At 38.1% G+C, this 15,056-nt stretch overlaps 1 protein-coding gene across 1 annotated transcript in view; it reads right to left on the bottom strand.

Annotated features, from left to right (window-relative positions):
* The window catches only part of SORCS2 (sortilin related VPS10 domain containing receptor 2), a 559,300-nt gene that overhangs the window by 78,563 nt on the left and 465,681 nt on the right, over positions 1-15,056 (bottom strand). Inside the window, 2 exon segments of the mRNA XM_027686434.1 lie at positions 737-916; positions 11,472-11,561. Coding sequence (XP_027542235.1) covers positions 737-916; positions 11,472-11,561 — 270 coding nt within the window.

Consider the following 15,056-nt stretch of genomic DNA (forward strand, 5'->3'; position numbering starts at 1 on the left):
ATACTATGTGCTACACGAAAGAACAGAACCAGAGCAAATGTACACCCTATTACATTGAAATACATTACACTGAAATTCCATTCTATCAGCAGGAATGGAGTTGATAACAGTCTGTAGTACTCTTCCAAAACACTATATTCTTTAGTCTTTTATTTTTGCCAAGTGCACTGATGTTAAAATACAAGATAAATTTGTTTACAGAAGAGTCTGTCTCACAGAAAATGCTGTTGGCACAAGACACCTACTGAAAGCAAGTGGATTTGCTGCCCAATATCTAATTTTGTTGGTTCTTCGCCTTTCAGAGCTGACACAACCTAGCACAAGGCTCACAGGATTACTATGTAAAACCCTACTGGCTAAAGGATGTCCTGCTCTAAACCAGGCAATGCATCACTGAGTCACCTAAAAGAAAAAAAGGTGTACACAGGTAGCTGCATAACTTCTGACTTCAATAATAAATTGTGCTGCTGTCTTCACTTTTCAATAACTTAAAAAAAAAAGAATTTGGACTTGGACATCTATGGAATCTCATCCCAAGAATCTAGTTCTTAGAGTACACAGCACATCAGTAGGGTAAGAGGGAAACAACTAAGTAGTAATGAGGTGCTAACAATAAGAAAAAAATCCTAGATTTTTTACATTAAATATAACTGAAAATTAATTATACTCATAATCGAAATATTAATAAACATCTCCTTCAAATAGACTACACACAAGGGAAGAGGTAAAGATCTACCTCCAGGATATCTATCAGGACATTCTCTTCTGGCTGCTTCGTGCTCCGGACGTTCTCCAGCAGGATAGAGTAGTAAACACCTTGTGGGTCAGACTGGTACAGGTTGTATGTGTCTGTCTGGTACCACTCCTGAACAGCCACAAAAACTTGGTTTTCATCTGTACTGATTATTTGTAAATCCTGTAGGAAAATAAGATACAAAAGTACTAATTTTTCCATCATTTCTATTTTACAAACAATAACTTGGGCAGGAGAAGGGAAACATCAGAACATTTAATAACAATAACCTCCTAATACAATACTAATTAACATACTATATCCCATTGTTCCAAGGGAGCTCCGTTGCTCACTGCCTTTTGACTGCAGCGCAAACCAGCCTAGTAAAGACCAAAATCGTGAATGTGCAAAAGCTGAGATCTGCTTTGACTTAAGTGGGAAATGACTTCTTGAAAAGAAGGAAAAAAAAGGAAAGGAAAAAAAGAAGTGAACGACTGAAACAACATTAACACAGCTAATCTATCAAATAATCCTCAGGTATCTAGAGAAATAAGAACTAGATAAAAAATAGCGTAACCCAAAGAGGATCAGATATAATTTACAACAGCTACACATAGGAAGTAGTGCATATCATGCACACAGCTCATGTGTATTATATATAGTACATAACAGTAATTTATCTATGTACGTAAAACCACTTAAATATTCAACAGCAATAACATGAGAGTCAATATTCTGCATTCATTACCCAAGAATTTGAGGCATGGATTTTACAACAGCTTGCTTTCAGTTTTCCCAGCTTCTTCACTCCAAACATCTCATACAAAAAAATGCACAGCTGGGTAAAACAATTTAACACTAACATTAAACAGAAGAAATAAATCAGGAAGTAGCAACACTGTACTAAGCTTAGCAAACAGAATAAAAGGATGTGAGTTTGCAACAGAATATGGTAGCATAAGGGCAGATGTTGGGATGACATAAGAAATAATATCTAGTCACAGAAACTGAAAGCTTGTAAGCTCTTTATGACCTTGGTACTTAACTGGGATACTGTATCCAGTTCTGGTCACCTTATTAGAGGAAAAATACTAAGGCAATGGAGTGAATATTAAATAAAGCTACCAAAATGTCAAGAGAATATGAGTTTGGGATGAATTTGCTTTAAAAAATTAAAATAAAGCAAGAAAACTACTTTGTAGAATTCTAAGAGAGAAATAAACCAAATTCTTAAGAATCCAGTAAGACTGAAGAAAATGTGAGTAACAGAGCAACACTGAATACTCACCAAAGCGTGGCAGTCACACTTTAGGAAACATGCATGATGTGACTGAGGCACTTAGATTAAAAAAAAAAACATGAATAGAAGTAAAATAATACAATGGAAAGATTTTTAATAAGAACAGAAGATGGTTATTAAACACTAATAATGCAATTAAATTTAAAGTACTTTTGCATGTGTGACACATCTCAACACAAAAGAACGTAAGTGAAGTTTTCCATCAATGACAGCTCAATGCTGTTTTTAAAGACTTTCATGTTGAACTATGTACTAAAGTAGATTTTTGTTTAGCATTCCATGAGTAGTTCTCTTTTTTCTTGTTCTCAAAAATTACTCGGAAGCAGAAAGTCTGGCAGAATTGCCAGTAAAACACAGCAACTGCTCCCAAAAGGTTATTTTAAAAGCCTCTTAAATGTACAGAATATTTCATCTCCTGTCTTAAACCAGGACAACATGAAGCTTGGTAGCCCACACTACACCACACCACATTCTGTACTAAATTCACCTCTTCTTTTGCAGTGTAAGGAAAGTTCCCATGATTATCTGATAATAAAGATGGAAATGAAGCAGAATCAAAAAGAATACAGAAAGAGTTGAGGGGTTTTGTGTGAAAACCTCTAGAAAACCCTTAACCACCTGTGAAGTCAGGAGCTTTCAGAAAAATTATTATCTACATTATTATAATAAAACATTTATACAGTGCCACAGACAAATGCAAAACTCCAGGGGTGGCAGTGGATGCAAGGGTGGCTCATGGTGGCAGAGGTGAGAGCTGGGGGATGGGCGCAGCTGCGGGTCTCCTCTGCCAGGGTGGGGTAGGAGCAGCCAAGCCATCAGAAGCAAGGTGCAAAGAGCCAAAACATGTAGTGCACAAGGACAGGAAGATTCATTTTGGGCAGATTGTAGGGGTCAGGTGAAGAAAGGAGGGGTTGGACTGCAGAAGTTTACTGCATCACTTTTCTCTTGGTAGTGACTTACCAATAAAGAAGTTTGTCTGCTCAGACTGCTGGATGCCAGCTTTGCTGAGGCAAGACCTTAAGAGATCCTGGTTTTAGCAAGTGAAATTGCCCTTGCACTGCCTTGAACTTTATTCCTTCCATTCAGAATTTACACTTCAGATTTCCAGTTCAGCCTTACAGCTCTTTTCCTTTCACAGTGATTTCTTTTCCTTCAAGAAGCAAAGCAGTCCTTCAGTTATACTACCTTGCAACAATCCTGCCCAGCATTTTCTGACATGATCCTCTGGGAAAAGTAATTGACGATCTAAGAAAAACTGCAAATTTCATGTCCAATTCTTAAACTTATGTTTCAAACTCCTGGATGACATAGACTGCTGAAAATCAAGCTAAAACAAAGCTAAATGGTCATGTCAATCTTGTACTATTCCTGTACCAAAGGATGAATTTAAAAAGAAGAAGAAGAAATTGATTGACAAATACAGGGAATGAGTCGTCAGTGTGCCAAGTCCAACCCTTCATCCCAGCTACCCACTCGGTAGAACAGATGAGAAGCACATAAAGAGGGGACATCAGCCAATATTGCTAGACAGAATTTACTGTCACTGAAGAGTTAACTAGAAAGGACATCTGAGAAAAAAAAAAAGAAATACCTTGATGGAGGGAATGCAAGTTTTTATTGCTTTATCTAATTCACGGACACAGATACAACCTCAGGCTGTAACCTCAGCAGGTTCTATAAGGAAAGCATTTATTCTTTTATGATTTCACGCTTGGACTACTGCAATTGCCTTCTTGCTGGCCCTCCTGCTTTCTCTCTCCACATTCTGCAGGCTACTCAAAGTCTCACTGATCATCTAATTTTTCTATAATTATGCTATTCACACACAATTTATTCAGTCATTTATAAAGACCTTCTTTACTGATGTTAGAGATCTTCTGGATTTGAAACATTCCTTATTGCCTCTATGGAGATTTTTGTTTATCTCCAGGCTGCATTTTTGTATACATTCAGTGTTTGAGCTCTTGTACTTTCCTCTCCTTTCCAAGTTCAAATGAGAGTCCATACCCTTCCAGATGTCCCAAGGAAAAATCCTTTTCCCAATTTGCCATAGAAGCCATGCAGTTTCCTCTGTGGCATGCTCATTCCTCCATGGACATCCCTTCTCTAACCTCCACTACTTTACTTTTGTCTTACCAAGTCTGCCATGCCTGCTCTGTTCCATGTTTTACTGGCCCAGCTGTCCATGCTCTTGCCATTTGCACATTTCTCTCTCTCTGTTTTTGCAAAGATCACAACAATAGACTATGATTCCCAAATACTAGTATTCTCCATTGACTTTATCTCCTCTTCTTAGGTTGTAAGCTTTTGTACAGTTGTGACATGCTACTTACAAGCTGTATCGTCCAAATCTTTTTTTTTTTTAACCTCTAAGCCCCCATGAGATTTCTCTGTTCTGTTTATTATGGTGCTTCTTGTGCACTGTATTTTTCAAATTCCTTTGTCACAATGTTTCCTTCATCCTTCTCTCTTCATTGGGTTACGTTATACCACACAAAGCACAGAAATCTGTATGTTTATCACTAAAAATCTGTGGAACAACTCATAGGTCCAAGGCAGTAGACAGACCCAGGGCCAGGGATAGGTCCACCTATAGATGCAACCAAAGAAACCTGCAAAGTGCTCTAAAATCCACTATCCAGTCAAGTCCACAGAATCATTTCCCTGTGGTTGGATGAGAGTAGCTGGAAAACAGTCCTTAAATACTGTAAACAAACACCCCAAGAAAAGCGGGACTAAATGTCTTCTGAGTCTACTTGGAGTTAAATTCTGGGTATAAACTACATCTAAGGAGATACAGGTTAGACATGAGAATACCATTGTCTAGTAGGGTCTGGTCATACACACTGAGGAAAAACGTTAAGAGAGGTAAAGTAACGTTCATTCTTGGACTTTTTAAAAACAGATTAGAAAAACATATGCCAGGACTGGTTTAGGCAGATAACCATGCTTTGGTAAAAGACCTTTCAAGATCTTTTCCATGTCTATTGTCTATGATCCTGTGAAAACAGAGGGAAGTAAAACTTATACTTTACTGATATTACTTGAAATGTTACACATACAATTAGAAATATCACTAAAAGACAGGATTTGGGGGTTTGGGTTTTGTTTTTGAGGGTTTATTTGCTGGTTTGGGTTGGTTTTTTGTGTTTGTTGTTGTTGGTTGGTTGTGGTTTCGTTTTTCAATTCAAGAGCTAAAATTTCATAACTATGTTAAAGAGAGTAAGCATTTTCCAGACAAATAACTATTTCAGTTTGATAATGGAATTAGAATTAAGGACAGCTGGAGATCTGTTGAATCAGAATTACTTTTCTATAAAAAATGCTAAATGAATCATGAAAGTGATCAAAGACTGCATATTAAAAATTGGCATCATTAAACAAGGCATCCAGTGACAAGTCATATCACTCCTGCTCTCTCAGGGACTTATAAGCTGCTATGTTTGTACCTTACATCAGTAGCAGAAAACATAATTAACAAACAAATAAACACAAAGACAGTTTCAAAGTGATACTGAAAATAATTAGATAAATACATAAGGCCAACTTGTGCCAAAAGATGAGCACCACTTCAAAGAAACTTCATATCACATGGGTAGACCTGTTCTGTTAGATAAAATAAATGAGTCTGAGGGTGTACACACGGCATTGAATGAACTATGTATATTCACCCATGACCTGGAGAACAAGCATCCAAGAACTCTTCCAGCAAGTACAGAGCCACAATCAAATTTTACTTCTAGAAAACACACATACTGCTTAAGAATAATTTCTTTAGTTCTTTAGTTCTAACAAACATGATCAGTCTTTCCAAAACTATCTGCTTTTAATGCAGTCAAGTCTGTTTTCACAGAAGGTTGAACGAACACACAATCAAAAGTTAGTCAAGAAGCCCAAACCCATCAAACAGTTAACAGAATTGGGTTTTGGGGGAGTTGTGCATAGCAGAGAGAAAGGAAAGAAGTTTAAAGGAGGAAAGGAAGAGAAATGCATTATTTCCATTATATATAGCCCCACACCATCTACATTTAGTAACTGAACAGCGTATAAGTCTGCAAATACTTTAGAGAATTTTATATTCAGGAAATGCTCAGTATGCTTTACCATATTACTGTGATAAGAAATCCTACGACACAAATAACTGCAATTACAGCCTGAAGACAAAAGGATATAAAAGATGACAAGGATTGTACTGCAAACCAGTGCTCCTTAGTCTAAAACGTGCTGATGACATAGAAAATATCATTAAGTGAAAACACAGTAAGCCAGGTTCAGCATAGCCAGGATATGCTACGCAGGTAGGACTGTGGTGCTTCAGTCAATAAGGCAAATAGAAGAGAACCTCAAAATTCTTGTTTTTCAAATCTTACAATTTTCAGTTCGATGTCAGAATTTTGCCCCTTTGCAATCTTTGAATCCTGTGGTTGAGCAAACCGTTAACATGCAGCAAGTGATGAATTAAACAGAGAATCGTGAGGAGTAAATGTATCAGAAGTGTAACAGATGTAAGCACTCAAGGATGTGTAGTTTCAGCCTTGACCTCCAGATGTACCACATTTATGCCCCCATAATCTCTCAAGCACAATCAAGGTAACTGGATGGCACATATCGCAAAGATAATCCTCCTAATCTTCCTTGCCTGGCTGAGTAAAACAGGGAAAGGAGAGAAATCAATATAAAGTTGCACTGTGAAAAAAATAACAGTTCCTTGAATCCACTTCGGATGGATTTGTACAACCAGGGAGTCAGACAGCTGCTACAGAACAAGTTCACTGGCTACTGTCATGACACTGCCTGAGGAAGGAATACTTCTCCTGCATCAAATGCCACTGCCACCTGCATTTGTACTTTGTTCTCCTTCATTCTTTGTTCAACAGCTATTCCAATGGACTTTCACAAGAATGGAAAAGTAGCCCTGCTACAGCTGCAAACTGCTCCTCCGCCTGGCACACGGGAACAACCTCAGCCAAAGCCTCCCAGAGTGGCAAGTGGTAGAGGTAGTGAAGGAGCTTCCCATGTGGAAAAACAATTATTGAGAGACCAAAAGCCTTGCTAAATGCACTGTCATAGACTCAATAGTTTGCAATCCAGCCATCATGCAGCCAAATGCTCAAGGGAACTTCGCTGGCAAAAAGGTTGCAGGAATCTTCTTCTACCATTTCTGCTGTTAAGGAATGGACCCATTTAAGGACAGTCTTACATCTTATTGAATGATACAGAAAAATGGAAGTAAGCCTATGGTTAAAGCAGTGATGTGTATCTCAGACTGAGGCAAGGAAGAGGTGGGCCTGTTTTAAGGTTACTAGGTGATAATCAAAAAGAATAGATGGATCTGATAAAAGGCATGTATGGGAGATTCATATTACCATGAATAAATTACAGACTTTAACCTGTTTCTAAGGCAATAGGATTTTTTTCTTCTTTTATTTTTATTCATTGCCCCCCTATAATTCCTTTTATCTTGGTTACCTGAAAAATTTTACATTCTTGCCTATTTCACAAGATTGAAAATACATACTGAGATAAAATAGATGAAAGAAGTTTTTTCCACACCATATCTTTTCAAAACTAAACTTTCTGAATTGCATTAGGATACAACAGACAATAGAGCTCTTGCATCATTAAGATTTTGTAGCTGGCATGAACAAATGCAGAATCAATCAGTGCTTTCTATCAGTTCATAAAAGGACATCACTGTCACTGGAGTTTAACAGAGGTGGGAGGGGAACTCAGAATAATTCAGTTCTCCCAAACTGCAATAGCAAAACTGTCATAATCTGTAGCAGATTCCTTGGTTTGGTCAGGAATTTTGTTAACAATTTTTTTTTTTGCTTAAACTCCCAATATGAAGTAGTTCCCAGTTTTATTGGTACCCACATTAGAGTATGACTCAAAATCGTGAATAAGGACCAGACCCAATGTACTCCACTCTCTCCACACTGCACTTCTCAAGACAAGGGCAGTGACAGCTGCAGGAATGTTTATACAATGCAAGTGTGCTGACACTGGAAGGGGTTTCAGCTTGTGCCCCTGGGCACACTTGCTTTTCCTGCAGTGGCAGCTGAACCACTGCTCCAGGATCAAAACAGCCCAAAGAGGATTCCTGGGTCCCACTGGAACACTCCTGCATGCCTAATCAGCCAACTTGACACACAAATGCAATCCTGTTGCTCTTGGCTTGATTTTGGTACTGCCTTCCTACAAGTTACTAACTTCTGAACTAGTTTTAGCAGCACAGAACAAGCAATCTTGGTAAAATGGAATATAGTAAAAAAGTAAAAAACAATTCATTTTTAAAAGAACAGAGTGAAAATTCCTCTTCTGTTTTGGGGAGCGTAGAGGCAACCTCTAATTTGGTCTCACCAGCCTTTGCCACCACCCTACCTGAGAGCAGCCGGCACTTGACTCCTGTCAAATGCAGGAGACAGCTGTGTGATTCCATGCAATGTCAGTAATATTCTATTAAAAAAAAAATAAATCTATCAATGGTACAGAAAAAAGCTTAAAAAAATTATCTGAATCCTGCTCCTTAGATATCCCCCAATGGCTCTGCTCTCTCTGTACATGTACAGAGCTATGATGTGTTACAAAAAGGTGATCTCAGTGGTACTGTGGAGTTGGAGCCTAGAAACTTAGCAGAGGTAAAGCTTGGATGGGAGTTGCTTTTAGCAGCCTTTCATTCAGAAGTACGAAGCACTGTAGATGTGTCCAAAGACAAACTATCCTTTTTTAGGTTTTCCTTTGGGGGTACATTTGGGCAAATACAAACACAAATGCAAATTAAAACTATACAAAGCAACTGAATAATTTTTTTTGCAGATTTTCAACCTCTTTATATTGAAAGGAAAATGAGACATCAATAACATTTTCTAAGTACTCAGTCTGAAAATGGTCATTCTCTCTCCATATGTAAAATCACTGTGAAACACATTTGTGCAGTGAAAGAATAATATCAGAAGAGCCCAGCCCTGCTCCCTCAGGCTGGAGGCTGGCATTCCAGCACAGCTCTCCTAATGTTGTTACACACATCCTTGACCAGTCTGTAGTATCTTCTGGCTTGGCTACGGTTTTCCTTCCCTATATGCAATCACTGCCCAAAAATTCTGTCCCGTGCCGTGAAGCACTTTACAGAGATCACTTGGAAAGAGATTTTTTTGACACCTAATTCCATTCTTTTGACAAAAATGAAATATAGCCTATTACAGTCATGCTTCATCTCCTGGTTAGGCAGAATCTAATACTTAAAACCCTCTGAAACTCAGATCTTTCAAAAGCTGCTGTTTTTAATCAATCTTAAAAAAAAAAGGTCCTTCGTAAATTCATCCATTCTGTTTATCTCCTACCACCACAAAAGAAGTAACTCCACAGTCACATAATCTGGATTTACTTTTAATGTGCCAGCATCTTTGCTGATATCCTGCTTCTTTACAAAATTTCATCAGGTTTTTGCTTCATATGAGTCTTTTCCATTCTGTTAAAATAGGACTGGAAGATCCACTTCTACTGCATTTGAACAACTCTCACTGGAATACAGCATGATGAAACATTGTAGAACTGTGTTCTTATTTACTTCAGTATCTAACATTTCTGCTGTGATGCGAAGGCACCAAATCACTTTAAAAAAACATATCTCTTTCAGAAAAGGTCAACATTTCTCACATTCACCACTGTTCTAATGGATGTCTGGCTTCATGGCCCTCTTAGTGAAATTTTCAACTTCGTTGTGTGCAGATAGCAAAGAAACTTCTCCTGGAGTCACTGTCAAAATGCTGAAGAGATAACATTTACTTTGTTCCACTCATTGGGTATTGCCTGAACTAGGAGCAGCACAAAAACATCCCTTTCCAAATGACACAGTCACCCTGTTCCTAGGTAGTACTGACTCCATGCAAAATGAAACCATTAACTTCTAATTTATTTATTCTGTCAAGCCTGGAGTAATCTGCCTATTAAGTAAAAAAAAAAAAAAAAAGAAACATATTTTCCAAGACAAAGAATCCGGCATGCTGCACTATTTCAAACAATCCAGACTACATCTGACAGAAATACCAGGGAGCTGTGACTGACACTTTTTGAATATGTCAAAAGCTCCTTGTTTACTCTTTGCTTTCCTGCTTTGCTCCTTGTTTTCTTTGGCCCCAGCATGGGGATCCATGGGCTGTAGTCCCTTGGGGTGTCCTCATTTTTTATTCTTTAACATTTAAAACTGGATATTCTCCTGCTGTTTTGCTAATTAAAATTTCCCCCAAGAAACCATAAAGGCTACTTTGAAGGCCTTAAAAACACTGGAAATAATTTTGTGGAAGGATTGATCTGTATATCAGTCCTTGGGTGTATATTTCTTGACAACACAGATAGAGAGATAAATAGATGATAGCCATTTCTATAGTGCTACTAGAAGCATATCCAGGTTTCAGATTCTTGTTCAACTAGTATCTGGGGATTTGGTTTGATATTCTGTTAATATGTTGCATGTTTAAAACCAGAAGTCTTCAAGATAAAAAACTGATATTAAGCACATTCTTTTGTTTAAAACAATAAGCAGCAGAAGGAAATACATTGTACTCTACTGTCCTTCACTAGATGAGCAATGAATTAAACCTGTGCAATTCAAAGCATGCAAAGAAAACATTTCTTAGTTCTCTTCTGAGTAAGTGACAGAATCACACAGAATCACATGAAAAAGCAAGACCTCCAGATCAACCTCCTGCTGGTAGCAGGGTGAGCTGTGAGGCCAGAGCAGGTTACTGAGGGTTTCATCCAGCTGGGTCTTTAAAAATTCTAAGTAATTTTTCTTCAGGACTGCAGAAGCCTTCTACCTTCTGACTGTAAAGTTAGGAAATACAGTGTATGCAGCACAAAAAATTCAACTGCATCAGTTAGACCATATTTGAATATCTGTCTGTGCTTAAGTGTTGATTTACTATGCAAATACAGAAACCCTGTCACTAGGAAGTTATGCTAGACTGAAAGAACCTCTCAACAAGTCTTGCAATTTCATTAAGCAATTAAAGTCCACATGGGGATTCTTTAATGAAATAGAGCACCATCAAGTGGCAAAATTTTCTTATATTACTATTCATGCCTATACCAGAAAACACCATGTGGAATTAAACTGTAATTGGTTCTTGAAAGAACACTTGCTCTACACCATACATTGTCATTGTGTATGTAGCACTGCATCACAGAAGTAAAGCTCAAAAACTGTTGCAGTAACTGATGAAAAATATGTTCTTGTCCTCCATTGTTTACAAATACTACATTAATAGAATTAAAATAAAAATAGGAGGGTATGAATATATCACAAATGGGATTCAGAAATACGAGCAGAAATTGTGGTCTCAGATAAATGAGGTTTAAAAGAGAAGACTAAAACCAATTTAGGTAGAAAGAGAAGATGATAAATGCAAAAAGAGAAAGAAAAACATTTATACTTACTTTTGGCAACGCATATTTTGGCAATTTCATCTGTACAAAGCCATTTCGACGGTAAGACACATAATACTTGGTCCGATTTGCTGATGTTGTCTGTACAAAGGAAAAACAGAACACTGTGATAGCTTATGCTAAACCTAAAGAACCTGAGATGGAAGTTTTTCTTTTTACCTGTAACTGAAATACATAGCTATTACTTTTATTGCATGCAAATAATCTGCACAGTAAACTGTTCTTCTCTTTAGGAAGACAAAAATTATTTACTTCCTTCTTTTGCCATTTCAGCAGTTTTGGGTGATACCTGAGACTTCAGCATCTCACTGGTCCCAGTCCTTACTAATATCTTTGTACCCAGTGGCCTCCCACATCTTTGTCCTATTGTAGAAGTTGGGGCGGCAGCAGCCTTTAGGTGAGAGGTAGGGAGGAGGTACAATGGCCATGAACACCAGGTACCCCAAGGGCAAGCAGTACTTCACAGCACACTTCAAAGCAGAGCACAAAACATTGAAATCATGCTAACATTATGTAAAGCATTTACTATATCTGACTAATATTTTCTATACAGGATAAAATATTCCCAGTGGAAGATGCTGACATGCCACGTGGAAGATAAGGATGCAATTTTAAGTCCATTGGTTGGTCAGTTTTAAACTCAGTGATATGTTCTGAAGACACAATTATATGCTTAAATAGAGAGGTAAAACACGCATTTAAACGACTTGCATGTATGAAACTGAAGACAGATTAGGTTTTACATAAAACACTTGGTGCTTTTGAAGATTTTCACTAAAGAAAGCCAAGAGAAACAGTTATTGAAAGGAACACTTCTGTATGACTATCACCCACAAAGAAACCCCACAACACCCACAAAAAAGCCCCCACAATGCAAATATTTTTCCAAAGCACCAAAAAGAATATTGTAAAAAAACATAGCTGAAAATTCTCAATTAACAACCTTCCATGGTTTTTCTAATCAGAAATATAACACCAAAATCTGTGCTGGTATATAAATCGGCATATTTCCAACTTAGCCACTTGAGCACCATCAGATGATATTAGTGAAGATTTTAGCCTTTGGTAAACAATATTTCACCTTTTTTCACATTTCCCCTGCCCAGAAGATCAGCTATGTAATGGCTACTTAGTAATTTTCACTACGCTTATAAAGGTTGGCTGCTTTGAAGAAATGCATTGGTCAAAAAAAAAGGAAGAAATTAAATGAAATGTCAAAAATTTTTCTCTGGTTGCCCACGACAAATCAGATTGTGAAACAGAAACACAAAAAGACTCATCTTCTTTCTTTGACTTAGGAAATCCATTTAAAATCCTACCCCAATCTCACTGTTTTTCTCCTCAACTTTTGTGTCTAAAAAGGGAACCTGATTTGGAAGACAGCCTATCCTGAAGCATACAAACTTGATGTGGCTTGGTAAAAATAGAATTGATGTATGACAGCAGGTCCACCCGTCTGAATATTTTAAAGATAACAAAGTATTCCAAAGTATTTAATACTGTAAGCATTTTCAGTCTTTAAACCCATTTCAAATGTGATGCTCTTTAGGAATGTCATTTGTTAAATGATGATGGATCGAACCAAAAGCCTCACCATTTGTTTAATTAGTGTTAAGTGGCAGTCTTACCTATCTTTTCATAGTCTTCTTTTAAATGCATTTTTTGTAATGTCACTCATTCTAAATGACTGGACATGATGCAGGGCAGAGGAGAATTGGAGTAGAAGCATCCAGTGATATCAAGCCTCTGTGAGATTAAAGGCTAGTCTATGCTTAAAAACAGTGTTGAAACTTTAATCTCCTACTAAAATCACTCTGAAACTGTCTGACTGCCATTGCAAACTGGAAAAGAAAGGAATACTATAAAGTTTCTGATCTTTATGGATATAGTTTCTGATCTTTGTGGACACACTAAAGAAATGGGGTTGAGATCATCCTCGAAGATGGTAAAAAATCTCAGATTTGGGACAGGTTTAGCAGTGCAGGCCTGTAATGCTCCAATTCGCATTTGCGAAGCTCAGGGCATGTGAGCAATGCCAGAGGCAGGAAGACAGCCTCAAACTCTCCTCTCTTTTTGCACAGATGATTCTGTCCCATCCTCTGTCTGACAGGCGATGCCGGGGATATCACGAGGAGTCCCTGTCTAAGTGTAACTTATACAGCAATATTTTAGTGCCATGATAAAAGAATTTCCACATGGTTTCAAAAGCATGCTGTTTGTCACATGTACAGTTGCTGTGAGGTTTCAATGGAATAGGCAAATACTGCATCACACCTCTGGGGCGGTTGCACTTCAGATGTGACTGTAGGATCCCAGAGTTATCTTCTAACGTCCAGCAACTGGGTTTACAGTAATTGGCTAACTGCAAACCAATTTAGCAATAAAATTTACATTATGTACTGTGGTTTACTGCAATTAAGTCTGAAAGGAAAAGACTGGAGATGTTTCCCCTTTATGTGGAACACATGAACATCTCATCTATTGGCACTGGCATGTGTCAAATCTACAGAGAACACATTACCAATGGCATCCTTTTGATTGTAGCAACTGTCTGTTACTTACATGTACATTTCCACATTGCACTTCCCTTTTGTGTCTGCTCATGCCCGGCATGAGATGGAATAACAGCTCAAGATGCAGTTGTACAAGGCATTCAGCAAAACAAAATGCTCGATGAGGAAGAAGCCAGACTTTTGCTGAGCACAGCAGTTCGTAAGTTCACATGGTGAGAAACAGTTCTCTTTGTCTGCACACCATGGAATGGATTTTAGAGTGTGCCTGGGGGGGGAGCCACAGATAATAATACCTTTGAGCAAAGTGAGCGCCACAAGTGCTAGATCTGATATGAAAAATGCCTACTTTAATCCAAAAATTCTTTCCCAAAGCCATTTTCTCTGTTTCCTTGTAGTGCTAATTGTTCTAAGCCATGCAGGCCCTTGAAACCACTGCGCCAAACAAGAGGAGGACAGATCCTTTGTGTCCCTACTAATTTACAGATCTTTGTGGAAGAAAGAGCCCCAAGGAGGGAAAGCTGCAAGGAAGCCATTCTGATGCACACTGAGGCAGTGGTGGGGAGACCTATCCATTGTCACAATATTGCTTTCCTGCAAAGGTCAATGAATAGACAAGCCTTGCAGCAAACAAATCATATCAAACTAAGGGAAAAATAATAGCCAACCACTGAGGAAAGCTCAAGCAACTTCCCCAGTAAAATCTAACAAAACAAGGAGGACAAACAAGGTTTTTTGAGAAGTTCGCAGCTCTGATAGATTCAAATCACAACCAGTGCCAAGCACATAAAAGAAAGTTTTCAAGTGTGCCTGAGCTGTACTGGTGCCATAAGCCTGACAAAGTTCCAGCCCATATTTCTGCACACAGGCCCTGTAGTTTGGGAATGAAATAACCCCAGTGTAATTTGGACCACCATGAGTTGTAGACGTGGCATTTAGGGCCATGGTTTAGTGATGGACTTGGCAGCATTAGGTTTATGGTTGGACTCATTCTTAAGGGTCTTTTCCAACCTAAATCATTCTATGATTCTATACTAGTTCGCTCCAAGATCTCAGCTATGACCAT

Source organism: Neopelma chrysocephalum, unplaced genomic scaffold, assembly GCF_003984885.1.
Source record: "Neopelma chrysocephalum unplaced genomic scaffold, ASM398488v2 Primary Assembly neopelma1_71, whole genome shotgun sequence".
Taxonomy (NCBI): domain Eukaryota; kingdom Metazoa; phylum Chordata; class Aves; order Passeriformes; family Pipridae; genus Neopelma; species Neopelma chrysocephalum.